The sequence below is a fragment of the Equus przewalskii genome, chromosome 6 (assembly GCF_037783145.1).
Source record: "Equus przewalskii isolate Varuska chromosome 6, EquPr2, whole genome shotgun sequence".
NCBI lineage: Eukaryota > Metazoa > Chordata > Mammalia > Perissodactyla > Equidae > Equus > Equus przewalskii.
The window spans coordinates 28,538,258-28,560,009 of record NC_091836.1 but is presented as its reverse complement, the minus strand read 5'-3'; the positions used below and the strand labels follow the sequence as shown (position 1 = coordinate 28,560,009).

The window sequence follows — 21,752 nt, the reverse complement described above, 5'->3', positions numbered from 1 at the left end:
AGACAGGATTTTACTTTCTCCATTCCTATTAGAAGGTGGTAATCTAAGAGCAAGTGGGAATCGTCTGGGTATTTATTTGTTCTACTATTTATTTGTTCTACTTATAAACAGAGCTAAGAGTACATAAAGGTTAATTTCTGCAAAGTTATCTTTGAATATCCTTGATATTTAAAAGGGTTAACTAAAAGATCCTACAAAATACTAAGCCTTTTTTGTTATGCTTAGTACATCTATCAGCCAAATGTGTCCCTGAATGACTGAAAACTAAAATATCATCCCAAGAATAAGTCAAATTACAACTCTGTGTCAAAACCAATATGCAAAAAAGCCCAAAACTCAGTGAGCCTTCTGAGTTGAAAGGTTGGCACGTGAGGAAGTCCAGCACTGGGGATAAGAATGGTAACAAAGACATCATATATTCATTTAGGGAAGCATTAAACTAAAGTTATCTTCAAGTGAGCCAGAAAAGCTGCCCCATGAATCACACTCAATTGTACACTTAAAAATGGTTATAATGACACATTTTATGTTATATATATTTTACCAAAATTTAAACAATTAATAATGTAACATATCAAACATTATTGAATTGTACACTTTAAATGAGTGAACTGCATGATATGTGAACTATATCTCAATAAAGCTGTTTAAAAAACAACCACAAAGCTGCCCGGGAGGCTGGGCCAATCCAGCTGTTAGCGTCCTCACAGAAGCTTATACGTTACAGAGATCAACTGGCTAGTGTTACTAGGAAAGATGCTCTAATAAGCAGGAAGATGTGGGACAGTCACTGCCAGTGAGATTAATTAAGGCCTCCTTGGCACCTAAACTTTTCTACTATAACTTTTATAAGACAAATCAACAAGAATATAAATAAACAAGTCACATACTTGGTTCCTTTAAGCATATTTAATATTTGAACTCTCATTTTCTATTTTCCCAGAACCCAGAAAACAGAAAGTTGTTAGATGACCAATATTTTGTTCCAGAAACATACAGCCTTATCAGCTAATTCATAAAAGAGCTATTTTACAAAGGTACATCTGGATAATTAGAACAATAAAGTCTTTTAGGCATTTCAAAATGTGATCAGTAAAAATACATGATTATTAATAAAGTTTTTTAGATAGTTCCAGATTTTTTTTAAGTAATTTCTGTTAAAGAGTACATGATTGTATGGTGAACGAGGAGAATAAAATGTTCTAGTAGGAAGAGGCTTATTAAAAATAACCTACAGTGTGCACATCAAGTTCTCATTTTTGCAGTATATCTGCTTAGCCGTTGGCACCTGGAAATGGCGGACAGGGCTTCCTTCTAGGAGGTACATTTTTTTTCTACCAACTTATTATCAAAACCATCAGTACCAGTGGGGAAGGCATAAGGAACAAGGCAAAAGAAACTCTTTTTCTTGAGGAAAGATCAGTTTTGCAGTTCACTTTGAAAAAGGGTGGAAAAGTCAGAAAAAAACATGATTTACAAAAGAAAAATGCTAATACTAGGGGGAAAAGCCTAGCCAGCACAAAGATGACTAGAAGGTCCTGCTAGTTTTCTACTTTGAGGTCCTCTGTACACAGCTCTCCGTGGCACCCTCTGTGACGTACAGGGAAGGGAGTACTGACCGAAGCTCCAGGCGCTCACACACCACCACACCCCACTGCAGGGGACAGCGTCCCGGCCATGGGACACCCCGAACTTACCAGCATCAAAAAGGAAGTATGCAAGTAAAAGACAATTCATGGGAAACATAATTATTTTCTCTAGCTTCTAAAAATAAGAAAATAATGGACTTTTCTCCTCTACTATCACATTAGCTAGCCCCACTCTCCTCCAAAAGCAAATAAAAAGTGTTTTAAAAGGAATTCATTCTTTTTAACAGTTGTTAAGTTGTTGTTTTTAGGGAAAGGAAACCAAAAAGCTTAAAAAATATACCTTCCAAAAGCCAAAAAGCTTAAGAAATACACCTTCCATGCAGTGTAATACAATAAATAGTTACAGTTTAGCCAAGATAACTCAAACAGTCTCAGCTGATTTTAAAGTATGCAAAATATATGACTTCTAGGGCAGTAATCATGATTGAAATCATAGCACTTTGGGGCCTTGCTGATTTGCCTTGATTAACTCTGTTCTCTGAAAAAGAAGGAGACACTCCAAATGTCACTTGCTGCTTAATAGCAAAGGAGCCATTAGGCCCACAGGAGAGAGCACAGGGTCATGGCAGGTCACTTCAATAGCTAAAACCCAGCTCTCCTGCTCTGAGAAGGTTGCTTTGTCCACCACCCTTGGACCCTTCCATATGGAATTAGATTCTAACTTCTAGTCGTGTAACTTTGAGAAAACTTTGATGATAACTAGTCTCTCTCAAAGACAGAATCTAATTCCATCATCCTGAAAGGCAGATATAGTATCAGAGTAAAATGGATCTGATCATAATGGTCAAAATAAAACAAAAGATGTTGGGAAGCTAGGCTGGGAAGGAGGAGGGAAGAATTTAGGCTAGCAAGATAAAAAGAACACTTAAAATCGTCAGTTCTTTTCAGAATTAGACTTCGTTTTGGGGCTTCGTTTGAAAATCTAAATATGAATTTATTTAGAGCTATGGTCAAAGTATTTTTCCAGTTAGCCCTGTTTTTGTTCTAAGGAGAGGTTAAACTGCAGGAAAAGAAAAGCAAATAGTTGCTAAGGACAAGATATTGGCTGAACTAAAAGAGAAACCAAAACATTTCTAACCCACAAAGCTTCTTAAATGAGTGCTAGAGAATTACGCAATTACGCTGCACTGTCGGAAGATGAAAGTTCTATTTATATTTACCTTTCTCCCGATTAATTGCCCAATGATGGTATTAGTGTCAAGTAGCCACAGGTGTAACCCTTTTAGGCAGGAACGACTACATTATTTCCAGCAGCACAATAACCATTTGGTTTCTACTTGCTTCTCTGAAGAGATACAGGAAGTTCAAGTTCCAAGCTTCACTTATATATTAGCTTCTGCTTCTAAAATTTTTAATCCCATTCTGATTTAATTTACACTTGGTCTATGACTCAAAATATAATTCTAATTTACAGATGAGGTCCAATGATGCAAGTTGGTCTACTTAAAAACAGATCAGTTTTGAAAAGACAGAAACAGGAATCTGGACATAAATGAGCTTGTTTAAGTTGTAGTGGTGTTTATAAGAGTAGTTGGGAATCCTTACCACTTCTGATGAGGAGGAAAATGTAAATATATATTGGACTGCAGGGAAGAGTAAAACCACATCCAGACTCGCCACAGAGTTCAGAGGGCACTAGTAAAAGATATAAGCAGTGGATGAACTCCTTGCATATTACCAGAATTTTAAGTTTGACAAATGATTTAGTTTTAGTTGGCAAAAATACTCCAAAACATATATACCTGATGCACAAAGAAAACCACAGAAAGCCAATATAATTGAAGATCTTCTCAAGTTACAATTCTGAAACATTTATCCTCTGTCGGGTGCTGCCAATACTACTATTCTTTCTAGAGCAGGCAGTTACCAACAGCTTGCCTGCAGTGTCCAGTGTATGTTCTGGTCTGCAATTTTTAAGGTCAGTCACGCACCCAGGGTGGAGAAAGCTCCCGCAGTGAAGTCAGAGGAAGTGCTTCTGGAGCTGGTCTGAGCAGCTCTGCCTTCTCCACCATCTCTCTCCACTCCACTCTTGGCTCTCCTTGTAACTCAAAGAGCCCTTTGGCACCATCAGTGCAAAAATTAGAGTCAAACCTCCAGGTACTAAAACTTTACTGGCCTTATAATCAGCAGTACCCGTGGCTAATGATAGCCATTGTTCAACTCAGTAGTGATTCAGTTAGATAACCTTCCCAAACTCTTTTACCCGCTCCCATCCCACCCTTCCTCAGCAACCCCCACCCCTGCCACCATCTGAAGCATCTCCTTTTGTTTTTACTTCCTGCTTAATCTGCAGGGATAATTTTACACAAGTGCCAAAGTCTAATGTATAATTATAAAAATGAAACAATACCAAGAATAACAAATTTATAGTCAAGAAAATAAAATTTGCTTTCCTCTCCCTCCCAAATCCCAGCCCTCAATAGAAATGAAGACAATAGAAGAAAACACACCCATTTTCAAGTGCCTGCTATTTAGTACATTGAGGATTCCTGTTAATTGGGGATGGATCTCAGCTACAGAGAAGAGGTGCTTGCCTCAGGCTGGAGGAAGCCCACCTACTCTGCCCACCTGGGCAGCACACAGCTCAAGTCCTCTGCACAGAGGAACCATGGGCACACTATGCCTTTGAGGTGACCCGTGGGGAAGCAGCCTACTGGACAGTAGAGGGCATGGGGCATAGTTTAGTGAAGGCTGGATGCTCCTCCTTCCTCCTTCTTACTTCCTCCTCTTCTTCAGCTCTCTACCCAACTTCCTAATACCCCATCCTGAACACTTTGCTTCAGGAGCAATTGATCCTTGGGTGTACTAAATACAAAGGGCTAAAACTCTCACTACTCAATTAAAACAAAACATGGCAAAATAAAAATTAAAATGTGCTTTCAAATACGGAATGAAGTCAAATAAATACATCTGATTTTCTCTTTTTCTTAAGTCTAAGTAAAATTTCATATCCTACACCCAAAGCTCTATACATTTGGTTTTTGTTCTGAATCAAAATGAATTTCTGATAGTGAGGAGAGCAGAGTGAGAGAATGGCTATTCCCTCACTGACAGACTAGTGCAGCTGCCAGACTGTGAAGAACTAGTCCCGCTCTGGGGCCCCTGGGACATGGCGAACCCCAGGGGGTTCACAGGCAGATCCTCTGTCACACACTCGCTCTGTGTCCACACTGGAGCCAGGATGTGCTGATACAAGGCCGATGCTCAAAATCCAACAACCTTCAGTCACCTCCAGGACGCACGGCTCTAACTTTTATCTGAGAAGAATAAAGATATGCGGAGACCAAATTGAGAAGAACGAACAAATTAACACTTAGAGAATACCTATGAAATCTGTGGGCATGGGTCTATCTCTGTTTCTGGAAGAGAACAGCCTCAGCTGAAAGCAGGTAAGCAAATGAGTACAACCTGCTGCACTGAACACAGACTCAGGTGCTGTCATGGGGGACACTGCTCTCCCTGCCAGGAGAGACGCAAGTACAGCAAGACCTGAAGAGGACCCAGCCTCCGCCACGAGGGAGTCACAGCAGCGCTGGCAAACGGCCTACGGAACCTAGGCTTTAGCGGCTGACCACTGCTCTGCCTTCTGCTTTTGCCAAGAGGAAGACAGACAGAGAAGAGGCGGGGGCCCGGGAACTGACAACCACAGCTCCTCCTAGGAGAGGAAGAGCCGAGTCAGCAGACCACAGCCTCTGCTTCACACATGATGTTTGGAAACAGCAGGTTTTTAGAAAGAAAAAAGAAATGGAATCTCAGAAGGTTTCCACTTCAAAGAATAATAGGTCTTTTCATTCAATGTACTGTCCAGGCAGGCTGATTCTGGAGTCTGGAATCCACAACTTTCACTTACCTGAGTGCTTATCTGTGAGGGCCGATCCAGCCAGCCTTTGGCAAAGAATGGTGTAACTTTCCTCCACCTTCTGTAAAATAAAACCCATAAGTTTTTCATTTGAACATCATAATTTTTGTGGAAAACAGGAAAGAAGGCTTTATTTATATTACAGGTACATGCTTCCAAATTTCAACATTAACATGGTTAAAAATTTTGTTAGGATGGAAAAAAGTAAATTTCATTCCTTTTACCTGTTTTCTCCCTTGAGCGATTAACTTAAAACCTTCTCACATAAAAAGATAGAGGGGAGGGCGGCCACTGAAGATGGGCTCTCCTAAGCCCCAGGAGTCACCCTGAAAATGGCCTTCTGTGGCATGAACTCCTCAAAGCCCGCCCACCCACCGTGGCCTCACAGACTTCTCAGCTCCTCAGCCACAGGATGGCACCACATACACTCAGACCAAGAAGGGACAATCTACTAGATGAAAAACTAAGGGAGATCAGCCTTTAGCTGAAAGGCTAAGAACACTTTTAACTCTGTTCTAACTAAACGATGTCATGATAAAACATTTGGGCTGTAGCAGCTGTGTCTACTGACAGCAAAGTTTAAGATAAAGTCCTTTTCTTGGAAATTACCACACAAGTCATTTGAAATAGTGGCTAATACAATGACATCTTCTATTACCAATTTACAAAAATCCCATTCCCGCCTAGGTTTCTAGACGACAGGAGCCAGTGGAGCCAATTTCTATCTGTCACAGCATCTGGGAAACTACCAACATCCAACAATTCACAGATAATTAACAGGTTACAGCAAATTAAAGCATTTCCCAGCCTGGGTTCATGACAACAACACAGGCCCCAGCTATCTCAGCTTATTGTTCACGTTTCCTTGTGGAGGCCGGCCAATCATCCCAAATGTGTTTAGTTTCTTAAATTTAGGAACCCATGCAAACGTGCAGTTTATAAAGCTACAATTTTTTCTGTTCTTGTGATTTGTAACCAGATAAACAATGCTGATCTCAGTTTTTTATCCAGGTCTATTCATGGATAATGGTGAAAGAAAATATAAAAATCTAGAACCTTAACAAGTTTATCAACATCAGCATTTAAATCATTCTGTACTTCCTGTCTGTTAAATGTGTTTCTAACAACCAAGTCCTAAGGATGTTGAAGTCTGAGGTACCTTTAAGTGTTCAAGGTCAGCCTCTATCTTATGAATGTACTCCATGATCTGGCTTTGTGAATCTGCACAAGACGGGGGACTCTGGATCTCAAAACAGGAATCCTCCATAGCCCCCCAGCGCTGCTGGACCAGGAATTCTGGGGTGAACGGTGAAACTGCCCCATCAGAACGAGCATTCTGGGGAGAATGTTGCCGCTGGTGCGTACAGTCCACAGAGGGGATGCCTGTCACGGGTTGCGAGGGAAGCGAGGAAGCAATCTCCTCATCTGTGGAGCTCTCCTGCACTGTTTCATAGCCGTCAAGGATCAAATAGTTTCCTATTGACAGGGAGAGAGCGGTTTGATGAGATTAGTGCTGCTATCATCCCCTCAGAAAACACATAGGGGGATAGGCTGACAACTTTAACGGCTATTAAAGAGGGAGAAAAGCCATTAATTCCCAAATTCCCAAGTTTAGTTTTAAGTACATCAGAATTTTCTCACTTCTGGTTAAAGCTAAATTTAGCAAACTTTCATGGTAATTTATGAATAACTTTATATTAGTTAGCATTTTCAAAGTTAAAAGTTGAAAACTACGAAGTCCCTACATGATCCTGCCACCTCATCTCCTACCATTTTCTCCCTCACCCTACATTCCTTAACCACAAAAAGCTTGCTCCTGCTTTGCAGCCTGTGCACTGCTCTCTGCTGGAACCCTCTGCTTCCAGGTATCCACACAGCTTCCTCCCTCACTCCCCTTGGGTCTCTGCTCACACATTCCCTCATCAGAGGCCCTCTGCCCCAATGACCTTGTCTGCTCCATTACTCTCCACCCCTTAGTCTGATTTACTTTTCCTCCTAATTCTTCCTACTGACATCTATTTATCTGTTTACTTATTTACTATTACTCTTTCCCCTAGTAATACTTCAGCTTCACAAGACTAGTGGATTTTTCTGTGTTTTATTCAATGCTGTATCTCTCCCAGCACTTAGGATGGGGTCCAGCATAGAGCAGATTCAGTAGTTATTTATTGCATGGAAGAATAAACACTATACACACACACACACACACACACACACACACACACAAGATAATGCTTGGATGCCCCAACAACATCCATTTTAGCACACAGGACAGTTAACACAATGAAAATCAAAGTTTAAGTATGAAAGAAACTTGCCTGAGATGCGCAAATTAACATCCTTCTCTTCCTTTTTAACTGCTCCATCACCGTCTGATGGATTATCATCACTATGTGCTTCACGGGCATCAAAAAAGTGCTCTCCACTCTCATCAAGACCCCCTTCTGGCTCTGCAGGAGGCATCTCTGGGGTCATAATCACGTGGTCCATTACTAAAATGTTACTTGCCTGGCCATCTTGGAAAGCCAGTACCACTGAATCCTGTGGAGCAGAAGATTCAGTTGAAGTCCGTGGACCGTAACAAGATGAAATGTCACCAGTTCCAGTTCTAAAGGGCATCTGTCCTTCACCAGGATGATAGGCCTTGAGAGTTTCAGAGTTCTGGGTTCCACTGTCTGCCTGTGCCCCTGGAGAGGCTGTCCTGTATCTTGGGAAATGTGGCCAGTCTTCCTGAGTGCTCTTCTCAGTCAAACCCAGCTGTTGTACCAGCAACTGCTTCAACAAACCCACTAAAAAATTTAGGAAGGGGGAAAAAAAACACATACGTTCACAACTATAACTGCAGAAGGCCAGCATTAAGTTCGTTAGTGGAATTAGCAATTCTCTCTAAAAGTAAGAACTATTTAGTAGCATATAGTCAAAACATTTATTTCACACAATCGTTTTTTCTTTTGTCCTTGAAAATGAAATAAAGCACCATCTAGAGACTTAAAATTAAACTAGATGTGAAAAGATCAAAGCATTCTTATTGAGGTGAACTCCTATTTAGAACTGCTAAATAACCAACACCCTGCCTGCCTCTATTTTTTATTCCATATAACTGGAATACCCTAAAGGTATTTCTTAAAAGGAAGTTGAAAAGCTGTGTTAAGCTAGACAAAAAAATATGAAAGTCTTGCTTTCTTCTGCAGAAGCAGACACTACAGACACAGGCATTATTTTTTCTAATTTTATTAGACACATAGAACATTTATTTTATCATTTATAATAACCCAAACAATCTCCTTAAATGGTGAAGAAGAAAGTAAAACTGCCTTGTAATAAAACTTAATTCCAGGGGCTGGCCCCGTGGCCGAGCGGTTAGGTTCGTGCGCTCCGCTGCAGGCGGCCCAGTGTTTCGTTGGTTCGAATCCTGGGTGCGGACATGGCACTGCTCATCAAACCACGCTGGGGCGGCGTCCCACATGCCACAACTAGAAGGACCGACAACGAAGAATATACAACTATGTACCAGGGGGCTTTGGGGAGAAAAAGGAAAAAATAAAAAATCTTTAAAAAAAAAAAAAAAAAACTTAATTCCAATGATTTGGTAGCATGTACAATTTCAAAGGAGAAAGAAATATTTATTAGTTTTTAAGAAATGATCTTACTAGTGGCACAGCTTCCTTAGGTCGTTGAAAATACAATCAATTCACTTTTAAATGGGCAAGTGTATGCTATACGGTCATTCACACAATGATAGAGTTACTGGGACAATGCTAGTCAACCATCAGAAATCATCATAACTATTAATTCAAGAGAATCCAGAATAAATTAGATTTTAAAGAACTTGACCAATTCCTTACTTTCAACTCTGGCTTAACTTCTATGTTCTGTTTCTTTAGGGAAACAGTCCCTTGGAGGTCTGAGTCTTTGCCCTCTGTCTTTCTGCTCTACACTGACTTCCTAGGAGATGCTATAAATTCTCATGGCTTTGACACTCAAATCCATCTCTCTACCTATCCTCGCTCCAAATGTCCAGTCTTAAAACTCCAATTTCCTGCTCATCACTTCCTCTTAAATGGCTTGCCATTCATAATCTTAATCTCAACATGTTTTAAAATTGAGCTCATAAGCTCTTGCAAATAAAAAAAGGGAAAAACAAAGTGTGGCAGTGGACAACAGTGGTCCTTTCTGATTTTTATTTCTGACAAGAATACTGAAATTATCTCTAAATAGTCCTTTTCCTTTGCACTCGTATCCAAACAAGTCAATGGTTGTGTTTGTTGACGCCGCACTATTTTATTCCTCTGACATCATTCTAGTTCAAACCCTTTCAGCCTCAAGCCCAGACAACTACAAGAGCTTAATAGTAACTGCATCACTCCAAAGTTCTTTCCATTGAAATCCTCTCACAACCTTGAGCCACTTAATCTTTTTTCATTAGTCATACCTGGCTTAAAAACTTCAAATGGTCCTCTACAGGTAGGCAATCATTCTCAGCCTTTTCTTACCTCCAAGACACCTGAGAGATGTACTACATTCCCATTTGTAACACTGATTCTCAACCAGGCTTGTGGGGGAGGGAGGCAGCTAAGACAGTGACAAGGACCACCCATTCTCGTAGGTGGATGTGTGTGTGTGTGTGTGTGTGTGTGTGTGTGAAGGATGGGCCATGGTGGAGAATACTACGATCTCCACAAGAAAATTAGAAGAATATCTGTAGTTTGAAAAAGCCTTCAGAACCCTGTGATGTGCTATCCTTAAAGTTCAGAGGACTCAATCTGGTATTCAAGCTCATGACAGCTGGACTGGGCAACATGGCTTCTGCCTTCTCCACCTTGTCTCCCACGGCGCCTTCACCTTATATTGTCTACTGTGGGCTAACTGCTCTTCTCCCTGCTCTCTGAACACCCGCAGAGTTTTCCACCTGTGTGCTTTGGTCCTACCGTTATTCTTGTCTCAATGACTTCTACTCTTCTGCATGTCTATCTGAATTGTCCCCATTCTGCAAGGCCCTAATCACATCTGTCTTGTTTTCTGATACTTCCCTTCTCTGGTCCTCCCCACCAGATCAATTTTAACACACCTGTATTGTTTGTTTACTTAAAAAGGTGGAGGGAAGTTTTCCAACTAGATTGTAAAACTCTTGAAGGGAAAAGTCATAGTTTATACTTCTTTGGGTTCTCCCCAAATGGCTACATAGTACACTATACAATTCTGGTACTTAATAAGTATCTGTGTTAACTTATGAATAAAACTTACAATTCCTTAGTGCATCCAATGCCCACCGTTCTTCTGAGACAGGCAAGTGTGGATTTGGGATTGTGATTTGATAATTTCCTCCAACTTCCTTTAGAGTTCCATCTGCACGTTGCTCCTTTGCAAACTGTCTCTCAGCCACAAAGAGATCATCTACCTCTGATTTCCCAGAAGCACCCAGTGAATGAGATTGAGGTTTTGACGATATTAAGGGAGACTCTAATCCCAAATCTCTGTCTGTTCAACGGAACGGAAAAAGTAGAATATATCTTAAACAAAACTTCTAAATTTTAACGTGAAGCATTCAGGAAATACTTGGACAAAAATAACCACGTGAGCTACAGAGATCATCTGTTAAGTGAAATACCCAGCACTCAGCAGTGTTACATGGTACACAGAGGGCTCATAGGCAAGGTCTGTTAAAGAGAATAGTGGATCCAGAACCTGCATAAACCAAGAGTGAAAGTTTCTTTGCATTTTAGTAAGTAATATATAGACTACATTCTTCCAGGTAAACTTAACAGATCAGTTTACCTGGACTCTGCAGACCAGTGACTGAAATGCCATGATGTTCTACTTTTAGTTTTGGAGGTTCTTCTTCATCATTGTCTCCTCTATGGAGGAAAGAAAACAATCTTTCAGCTTCACGAGGTGACTAAACATCATTGCAACAAAATGGAAGAATCACCTGTTCCCTTTCTGACCAAAAACAAAGTCAGTCCCCCTACAATGAAGGGCACACTCACTCGCAAGGGGGCGACTCTGGCAGTGGAATTGGCCTTGTGGATTGCTCCTTCACTGATGCAGCCATCCGACAGATTAGGTCCTGCCAGCTGCAGGAAGTTTGAAAAGAACCCAAAATACAAAAGGGAGAGAGAAATGCCCTTTAAATATACTCAGAAAGGAAAAATAAAAACAAACCAGAAACCAAACCAACAAACAAAAAACCCTACCAGAGATAATCTTTACTTTGGCAACATATTATTAAGTAGAGACTATAACAATTCCGTACCTTAAAGAAAAACCTAACAATATTATGGATACGCTACCCATTAAAAAGCTTCACTTGACACTTCCGAGAGTTTCTTCTCTAGAAAAGATACTTTCAATAGAATAGAATCAAAGTAAGAGACATCAATCTAGAAAAGAACAAGTTCTTAGAAGAATATCTCTAAAAGAAGAGAGAGGAAGTGCTCGTTTCCATATAGTTTTTGGTTTTCAAAGCCTATTACAAAAACAAAGTTAAGTTTGTGGAACATTATATTCAGGATAATAAAAATATTAGAGCAAGGTAGCTAATACATACACAGTCTTTTCAGAAACTGTCTGTGCCACCAGCTCATAAATTTGGGCTCCATTGTCTGACATGGAGATGACGAATAAAGCTTTGTTATCTGGAAAAAACGAGACAAAAATTACTCTAACAATATGTCCTACAGAGACCATGAAGAATGTTTCTAGGGTCTGGGTATTACTCTGCATCTTAATCTAGGTACAGGTTACATGTGTCCACTTTGTAAACATGCGTTCCCTTTGTAAAAAATTCATCAAGCTATACACTTAAAATCTGTGCAACTTATTGTATCTTATACTGTATTTACTATACTTAAATAAAACAAAGATCATAAAAACTGATTCCTCAGTAATTTATCAGAAACAAGAAGGTGTCAATGTACCCAAATTACTGAACCCTATGACTCTTTTACATTTATTTTGAATTGCCCTTTTGATAAATGGTTAATACTATTCAGTGCGTACTGGAGAAAAGAGGTCATAAATTTATCTTGCCATCATGGAATTAACAAATTTTGAAAGGGATCTCATTATTAATACAGCAATATGGAACTTGCTAACTTAAACTGATTTCAAAAAACCCAAACTACACCCACCTCTTCAGATTTTACTTGTTTTTCCACCAGTCAAAACATAGAACATTCTAATCAAAGTCTTTTCATTTAGAATATCTCCCAATTCACTATCTCCACTGGTGTGTAACAATGATTTGAACATGGAATGAAGATCAAAGTAAATATGCAGACAACTTTCAAATGCAGAAAATTACTCAGAGAATCTAGGCATTCTAAATAATTTGGAGGTATAAACTCATTTCATTTTCTGAGCATGAAATAAATTTCATTTAATTTATATAAGAATATAAAAGGAACAAAATTCTATGCCAATTGTGCTACTTAAACAACACTGAATATCTTATGCGACTTCGTGATGAACCTGGAGGTCAGCGTCACTGAGCAGACATACTCGCCTGTGGCCACTTGTCGAACCAACACTGTATTCAACTTAATGACAGGGCTAAACGTGTGTTTGCTATCAGCTGTAGATGCCAGAATCTTACTATGACACCTTAATACCAGCCTATCATCCTGCTTTTGCAACAATACAAGAATGTCGTCCAGCAGCAAAGTGTATAGATCTAGAAATAAAAAAGTAGGAAAGGTGATTAGTACAGAAATCAAGGTGTGTTTTATACACTTTCTAACAACTTGACAGAGAAAATTTATTTCTGTTAAATCTAGTAAATTTTAAAAATTGACTTGCTTCTATCTTAATTTCATTTTTTAATAATTCATTTTTATTGTATTATGCCAAATGGTCAGTCTGTGACTGACGGGAAACAAAAAACAATGGTTCCTCACCACAGATAGTTTGAGATGTAGTAGTTTAAAGAAAGCTTAGACTTAGAATACAAAAATGATGGAGACAGGACTGAATCATGACCAAGTTTTCTGTTTCATCCCCAAATGAATATTTAACACACTTCACAAATAACAAAGTAACATAAGCAAATCTTCTATAAATGTATAAGTAACACAAAATAGCACTGAAAACTACTGCAACCGAAAATTGTGAATGGTTCTTTCTTCTCTTTTGCATAAAGAAACTTTGCTATTCTTTTCTCTTCTCCATCCTTACCAAAATTGACAAACATTAAACCTACCAATAGTTTTATCTCTATTCACCTTCCAAACCAATGGCCCTTCATGAATCATCTTTCTTTTTGTTAAATCCAAATTCTGCCAAAATAAAGAGAATTACACACAAATTATTTCCAAGCACTTAGTGAGATGATATTCCACATAGTTTCTTTTCAAGAAATTCTTAATATAAAAGATACTATTTGCATTCACTATCATTATTGATATCTGTCAATTACTGAAAATGGAATATAGACCAAGTTAAATTCAAAGTAAGCCGCATAGATTTTTCCTAAAAGAGAAAAGGTATCTTGCAGAAAAGCATGCAGGAGTACTGCCTTCTAAATTGCACTCTACACAGACAACAGCAGCTTATGAAAACGAAGTTGCAAACATTCAGTCACTAGATTCTCAACCCATCCCTTAATTTTTTAATGAGTAACTAGATGTGGATGATGCACAGCTTATCTATAAGAGGCCTCTGAATTCCAGGTTCTAGTTCCACAGAAAGTTCTAAGGAAGAGCACTTATGAAAAGTCCAGGTAGTATACTCAGACTTGCTCTAAATATTAATAACTTAATAAGAGAATCATCTTTCAGTATAAGTAGCTCCAGAAAAATCCCATTTTTTCATTGGGAAGTTAAGGCACTAAGCATATTAGCATGCTTTTTGATAAGGTGCCCTATATGACATAAAAGTCTATTTTAACAGTCACCAAAGAATCTGCCAAAACAACCACCTAGTCAAACAGTATAAGAAAAACTAAAATCCTAAGAAGTTATTTAATATAAAAACTCCATGTATACAAGTGGTAATTAACAAATATTTTACTATCATTCCTGTAATGGTTTCAACTGTTATGCTTTTGAAGAGTTTCATGGAAAAACAAGTTATCTTGCTTTACTCAATAATCTGGAAAGTTCCCATGGTAAACAGCCCTACTCTTATTCAAACTATAAAACGCAATAGAATTAAACTTAATAAATAATATTCTTTAGTATCTTGAAAATTCCTGTCATAAAAAGTTACAATTTCGCACAAAATATTCCTCTAATGAAAGATTAAAGTAATCTTCACACAGACCAGATATTTAAAAGGAAGAAAAGAATCATAAACATAGACAATCTATGATACAAGAACTCCTTCAGGTGATGTATGTTCCCACCGAGAGGTTAATTACCTGCCAGGTCTTTAGTACATTTTATTTTATTGTTTTAATTATGATTAGACCATCTCTCACCCTGAGTTCTTCAACATTTGGGTACTCTGACAACTTCAGATTCGAGGTATCAAGGCGACGCTGATAATCTTCTAAGCGCTGAAAATTAGACAGGATGGAGTCAAGGTTACTGCTTTGGCTATCAAAGACCTCCCTCATCCTAAATCAAACGGACACTTTTACCTGCATTTTACTGAGCTCTCTGCAACATTAGACACAACTCACAACTCCCTCTTTCTTAGAACACCCCCTTCCCTTGGCTTTGGTGATATTACTCTCCCCTAGTTTTCCTCTGAGCTCCTTGACTGTTCTTTCTCAATCTCCTTTTCAAATTCACTCACCTCTAACTAGCTTATATTTATTTTCTGAATATGTAAATTGTGTACATGGTAAAAAATTCAGAAGGTAAGATAAGGCACACAATAAAAAGTAAACCTCCTCCCAACCCTGTCCTCTTATCTCCCCACCCCCAATTTTCTCTAAAGAAGTAATCACTAAAACCCATTTCTTGGGTAGCCTATGAGAAAAAGTCTAATAAGCAAATAGAATATATGTGTAAATAAGTATGTTCGTCTCTGTGCACGTTGTGTGCATCTATGTCCTTTTTTAATAAAAGATATGGTAGCATAATATATTCATATATGTATTACTCATTTAAATGATAACATAATACATTCATATACACATTTCTCTGTGTGCGTGTGTGTATCACTCATCAATACATCTTGGAGACTGCTCCACATTAGCATATACAGAGAGCAATCTCATTCTTCTAATGGATGAACAGTATTCAACTCTGTGAATGAACTATAGTTTATTTTAACTATACCTTACTGATGGACATGTAGGTTACTTCCAACCTTCTCCTATAACAAACGATACTACAATGGCCTTAAACATATGCTTTTTTACACACGTGTAGATATATTTTCAGGATAAATTTATAGGGGAAGAATTGTTAGATCAAAAGGAATATGAATTTTTCCCAAGATCATAGAAATTTCCAAATACACACAAAATTTGAATTTGAATGTGTATTGCGAACACTCATATATTCACCACCTATATTCCACAGTTAACATCTGCTATATTTGTTTTATCCTCTATCTATCCATCTATTCATTCCTCTATCTATCCATCAATGTATCTTATATTTTGGATGCATTTCAAAATAAGTTACATGTATAAGCACACTTTACCTGTAATTTTTTTTTTTTTTATTAATGTTATGATAGATTACAACCTTGTGAGATTTCAGTTGTACATTTTTGTTAGTCATGTTGTGGGTACACCACTTCCCCCTTTGTGCCCTCCCCCCACCCCCCCTTTTCCCTGGTAACCACTAATCAGATCTCCTTGTCAATATACTAACTTCCACCTATGAGTGGTACCTGTAAATATTTTAGCACGCATATTAATAAGAAGAGTTCAATATTTGCTTACAGTTCTTTTTTAAAGTAAAATCTAACTACAGTGAAATGCATACATTTTAAACATACCTTTCCATGAGTTTTTACAAATGCATACATCTGTGCAAACTCCTATCAAGAGAGGAAATATCACCAGCACCTCAGAAAGTTCCCTCGTGCTTCTTCCTAGTTAATCTGTCTCCACATCCCCAGTGACAGACAACCTTTTCTGATGTTTTGTCCCACCACAGATTAACCTGTCCTAGAAGTTACAGGAATAGAATTATATATATGCACTCTTTATGCGTTGGGCTTCTTTCACTCAGCATAATGTTTGTGAGATTCATCCATGTTGTATGTATCGCTAGTTCATTCCCCTTTATTGCTGGTATTATTCTAGTTTATGACTATACTACATTTGGTTTACGCTATAAACATTCTTGTACAAGTCTGTGGGCATATATCTTCACTTCTCCTGGGTAAATCACTAAGAATAGAATTGCTGTGTCAAAGGGTAGACGTACGAAAATGTGCATTTTTAATTTAGGTAAAAATTGCCCTCTGGGGTTTTATCATTTCACACTCCAAACAATACATTTGAAAGTTCCTGTTTTCCTACAGCCTCACCAACAGAGCTGTCATCATACTCAGTTCCTAAGAAATCACATCCAAGTCCAGGGATTCAATTAGCCTCTATATGCTCACAATCTGACATTTTTATCTTCAGCACAGTCCTCTTAGAGGAGGATCCATATAGCCAAATGCCTACTGTATGTCTTCACCTGATATCCCAAACTGGACTTTTCATCTCCCCACAAATCTGTGGCTTCTCCCTCATCCTGTCCATCCAAATGTGCACGTCAGAGACCTGGGATTCATTCTTGACATCCCCTCTCTTCAAATCCTTTTCTAAATAAGTCACCAAGTCCTGTCAATTTTACCTTCTAAATATTTTCTCAATTCTTGCACTTCTCTAAGCTATCACCATCTATCCTGGACCTCTACAAAGGCTACTAACTGAGCCCTTTCATCCATTCTCTCCCATTCTAGGTACTTTTGCCATAAGCACCTTTGAGGTAGATATCTTTCCTGCAGACACCTTTGCCACAAGCATTTTTGAGGCCAACATTTTCACCACTTAACTAATTGGTCATAAGGCAATTTTGCTGTAAAAGATAAAATAACTGGTTGACAGTTTGCTCCACATTTCCTGGAGAATTTTAGAATGTCTATCAACGGACATGTGACAATATGCCAAGAACAAACAACAGTGCGGAAGGCTTTTCACAACACAATACAAAGCTCAGTTCCAACTATGCATCCTAGTATTTGGAAACTGATACCTCTCTTAATGAAGGAAGAAATTTTAGCAAAAAAGAAAAGCGTCATGGGGGCCGGCCCCGTGGCCGAGTGGTTAAGTTCGCACGTGATGCTTCGGCGGCCCAGGCTTTCGGGGGTTCGGATCCTGGGTGCGGACAGGGTACCACTCGTCAGGCCACACTGAGGCGGTGTCCCACATAGCACAATCAGAGGCACTCACAACTAGAATATACAACTATATACTGAGGGGCTTTGGGGAGAAGAAAATAAAGATTGGCAAATGATGTTAGCTCAGGTGTCAATCTTTAAGAACAAGAAAAAAAGAAAAAGTGTCATGGATGCTGAATGAGGAGATGCACCAAAAAGCAAAAAGAAAAAGTATAATACTTTGAACAAAAGACTTTGAAGAGACGTGCTTAAGTACAAGCAACCCACAAAATACAATCAGGTTTTGCACAGTATTGCCATGATTCTACACACACTTTAAATGTATTCAAATATTTTGTATTTATTTCACAATAAAGTCTTTTTCATTTTGTCATTCATTTCTCATTTTTTATTACATCCTTTATTCAGCAGAAATAAAACCCACAAAATAAAATCAGTTTTTTGTGCAGTTATTGCCATGAATCTACACACATTTTAAATGTACTCAAATATTTCGTGTTTATTTTGCAATAAAATCTTTTTAATTTTGTTATTCATTTTTCGTGTTCCATTATGTCCTTTTTAACATCCCTCTTTCACTTTTCATGATTTTATCTTTTATGTCAAAATTGCCTTACTGCCAATTAATTATGCAGCAACAACGCCTGCGGCAAAGATGTCTACAGCAAAGCAGCTTACGCCAAAAATACCAGACAAGCTCTCACTCTCCACTCTCCCATTTTCAACCCGTTATTCACAGAGTAGTATGAGTGATACTCATAAAGTGAAAAATCTGAACGTGCTACTCTCCTTAAACGTCTATAATGAATTCCTACTGCATTCAGAATAAAAATCAAAATCTTCAATATGGCCTGTGGGGCCCTGTATGATTTGGCCCTGGACTACTGTGCCTCATTTCGTACCACTCTAATTTTGCTTTTTAGGCATGATCCACACTATTCTAATCTTTCCATTCCTCAAACAGACCATGCTTCCTTTTTACCTCAGGACTTTCGCACATGCTGTTCCCTCTACCTGTAATGTTGCCCCCTTCCACATTCTTTTGGTACATTTCCACTCATCCTTCAGAGCCTTGGCCTAAAGGACAATTCCTCAAGGAAGCTTCCTCTGATGGCCACTACCTAACATCCTCCTCAAACTAGGGTAGGCACCTCCCTAGGAGTTATACACTCGTAGCGCATCCTGAAATGCTCCTACACAGCAGCTATCACAACTGATATAAAATATTTGCACTCTAATCTTTTCAATACCTCTGTATCCTGCTAGAACACACGCTCAGTCTGGGCAAATATTGTACTCATTGTCTTAACCACTCTCCACCCTACACACAGCATACAGTAGATGCTCTATAAATATTTGTTGAATGAACAGATGAATGAAAGAGCAAAAAAAGCAAAAGAGATGCTCAAAAAGGCCAAATACAACTCTGATGTTCTATCACAAATTGATCTGGACCCACCTACATGATCTGGACCCAAATACATGAACAGTTAACAAATATCCTGCCCATGATAGTTTTCGATTATTATTTCAGACTCTAGGTAATACTAATTTAATATTCTCACTATGTCATCCTGTAGCTTCTTTCCCTTCTTACCTGCTTGTTTTCTGCCTCCTTGACAGCCTGATTTACATAATTTAAGATCTGACGACAGTGATCTGCAGCTTTCTTCACCTTCTCCCTTTCCATTGGCCATTCTAAACATGGGGAAGAAATTCAAAATGTAAAATCGAGGAAACCAGAAAAGAATACAGATACATAACTGAGACATCGTTTTATTTCAACATCTGTAGGAACTTACTAAGACCTTGAATTATTTTTATACTAGAATAAAACCTATGGCAGAATCTCAATTTAGATAGTCTCTGGACAGGTGAAACTTCTTATGACAGTAGCTTACAACATAAATACTAATCTTTAAAAAGAAAGTATGGGGGCCGGCCCCACGGCCGAGTGGTTAAGTTTGCGCTCTCCGCTTTGGTAGCCCAGGGATTCACTGGTTCGGATCCCGTGCATGCACATGGCACCGCTCGTTAGGCCATGCTGAGGTGGTGTCCCATATAGCACAACCAGAGGCACTCACAACAAGAATATACAACTATGTACCGGGGGGCATTGGGGAGAAGAAGAAGAAAAAAAAAAAGACTGGCAACAGATGTTAGCTCAGGCGCCAATCTTTAAGAAAAGAAGAAACCATAGCATGAACCCCAAGTCCAAGAAGTGATGCTATACATCAACTATCGGGCTCACCATGGTGCACACTCTAGGGAGTGCGTCTCATTCAGGTTGTAAGCTATACAAGTGGGACTCCTTCTCCCCCTAGAATTTCACAGTACAGAGCCTACATGATTATATCCAGTGGACCTGTTAAGCAACATTTTTTTAATGATAACACAACCTAAAATAACTCCAAAATAAGTTTTTTTTAATTTGAGATTAGATTTAAAGAAAGAAAATAGATCACAACATTTGCATCATTAAACAAATATGAAATTCACCAAATGGTGTTGTTTACGTTGAGATCTATAATGTAAAGAATACCCAAATCAGAATATTCAAAATTATAATCCTCCAAACAACAGTCTAACTATACGGAACAGACATATTAAAGTATAAAAATTAATGTGTATGAGTATTTTCAAATTCTCAGGCATAAGAAACATGAGTTTGATTGCACACAATTATTAATGAGAACTAAGTATGAGAGCCTAAAGCTCAACTGAGAAACTTGGATTCAATTCATGTTTCAAAACAGGAGAGTTGGAATTATAATGCATTGGTTGGGCTTAATGACAGTACATATATAGATACAAAACATCTCTTCAACCCAGTGTAAGTTTTCTTCAAAGCAAATAGGATATACACTGGAGGAAGGACTGGTAAACTTTTTCTGTAAAGGGCCAGATAATAACTATTTTACACTTTACAAGCCAAATGGTCTTTGTCACAACTATTCAACCCTGCTGCTGCAGTGCATAAGCAGTCAGAGACAATATGTCAACAAATGAGCAGGACTTTGTTCCAATAAAACTTTATTTAGCAGAAGAGGTGATGAGCCAGATTTGGCCCATGATCCGTAGTTTGCCAAACTTTGTGCTAGAGCGACTAATAGAGTACATTAAATCAAATAGCCTCAAGATGACTGTATTGAATCTTGTTAGAAACTTTTGCCATACTATTCGGAAACCCAATCTCCAGGAAGCAGGATGCTATGAGAGATTATTTAGCAAGAACTTTTTCTGAGGGGTGAGGGGAGAGTTGGAGTTCCTAAGCTTTTTAATTTCAGTGAGAATGCTATACCTGTGTATTTGGCAATATTATCCAATAGAAGAGGGTACTTAGTAAGCCTCTGCATTTGGGTGGGAATGATATCCTTGAGCTGTAGACGACGACACAGTGGATTACTCTCAGCATCCTAAAATTAAAGTGAAATAAGTAAACTTGTAATTCTTATTAGGACTATAATTACTTACCATATGCCATATATTCATCATACAAATGTCTACAGCATCACAGTTCTGGTTATTAAATCAAGACTTAAAACATGCCAAGACACACCACTACCATACTAACTTCTGCTTGCTCCTTTAATTACACAGTGAAGGAGAGGAGCCTTTATCACTAAGCCAATGGCTTCTTTGTTACCTGTTTAAGCAAGGACTGAGAACATCCATAATCAACTCCATTGCTTTCTTGTGATAAAACACTTTTATCTTCACATATTAAGAAAATCTAGTTACGTTTCCTTATGATTGGCATTCCTACCAAAAGTTAGTCAGCTAATTTGCTATCTGCCATTCCAAGCAGGCACAATGGATCACCAGTCTAGATACCCAGCTTGTTATAACATGGGTCTGAAAGCTTTTCAGTAAAGTGCCAGATAGTAAATATTTTAGGCTTTGTATGCCATACAGTCTCTGTCACAACTACTCAACTCCGCTGTTTTAGCGCA

General features: G+C 38.5%; 1 protein-coding gene across 12 annotated transcripts in view; it reads right to left on the bottom strand.

Annotated features, from left to right (window-relative positions):
- Positions 1–894: 894 nt before the first annotated feature.
- The window catches only part of ARHGEF12 (Rho guanine nucleotide exchange factor 12), a 140,972-nt gene continuing 120,114 nt past the window's right edge, over positions 895–21,752 (bottom strand). For 9 of the 12 annotated variants that reach the window (XM_008513726.2, XM_008513727.2, XM_070625031.1 and 6 more), the window contains 13 exons: positions 21,101–21,215; positions 19,397–19,497; positions 14,924–15,001; positions 13,706–13,781; positions 13,013–13,180; positions 12,056–12,143; positions 11,496–11,582; positions 11,284–11,363; positions 10,753–10,986; positions 7,827–8,297; positions 6,668–6,984; positions 5,500–5,569; positions 895–4,906 (listed from right to left, as the gene is read on the bottom strand). In XM_008513726.2, the coding sequence (XP_008511948.1) occupies positions 4,896–4,906; positions 5,500–5,569; positions 6,668–6,984; positions 7,827–8,297; positions 10,753–10,986; positions 11,284–11,363; positions 11,496–11,582; positions 12,056–12,143; positions 13,013–13,180; positions 13,706–13,781; positions 14,924–15,001; positions 19,397–19,497; positions 21,101–21,215 (1,896 nt within the window). In that variant the 3' untranslated portion in view covers positions 895–4,895. The remainder of the gene's footprint in view (positions 4,907–5,499; positions 5,570–6,667; positions 6,985–7,826; positions 8,298–10,752; positions 10,987–11,283; positions 11,364–11,495; positions 11,583–12,055; positions 12,144–13,012; positions 13,181–13,705; positions 13,782–14,923; positions 15,002–19,396; positions 19,498–21,100; positions 21,216–21,752) is intronic. The other 3 variants (XM_008513729.2, XM_070625033.1, XM_070625038.1) reach the window with 1 other exon arrangement.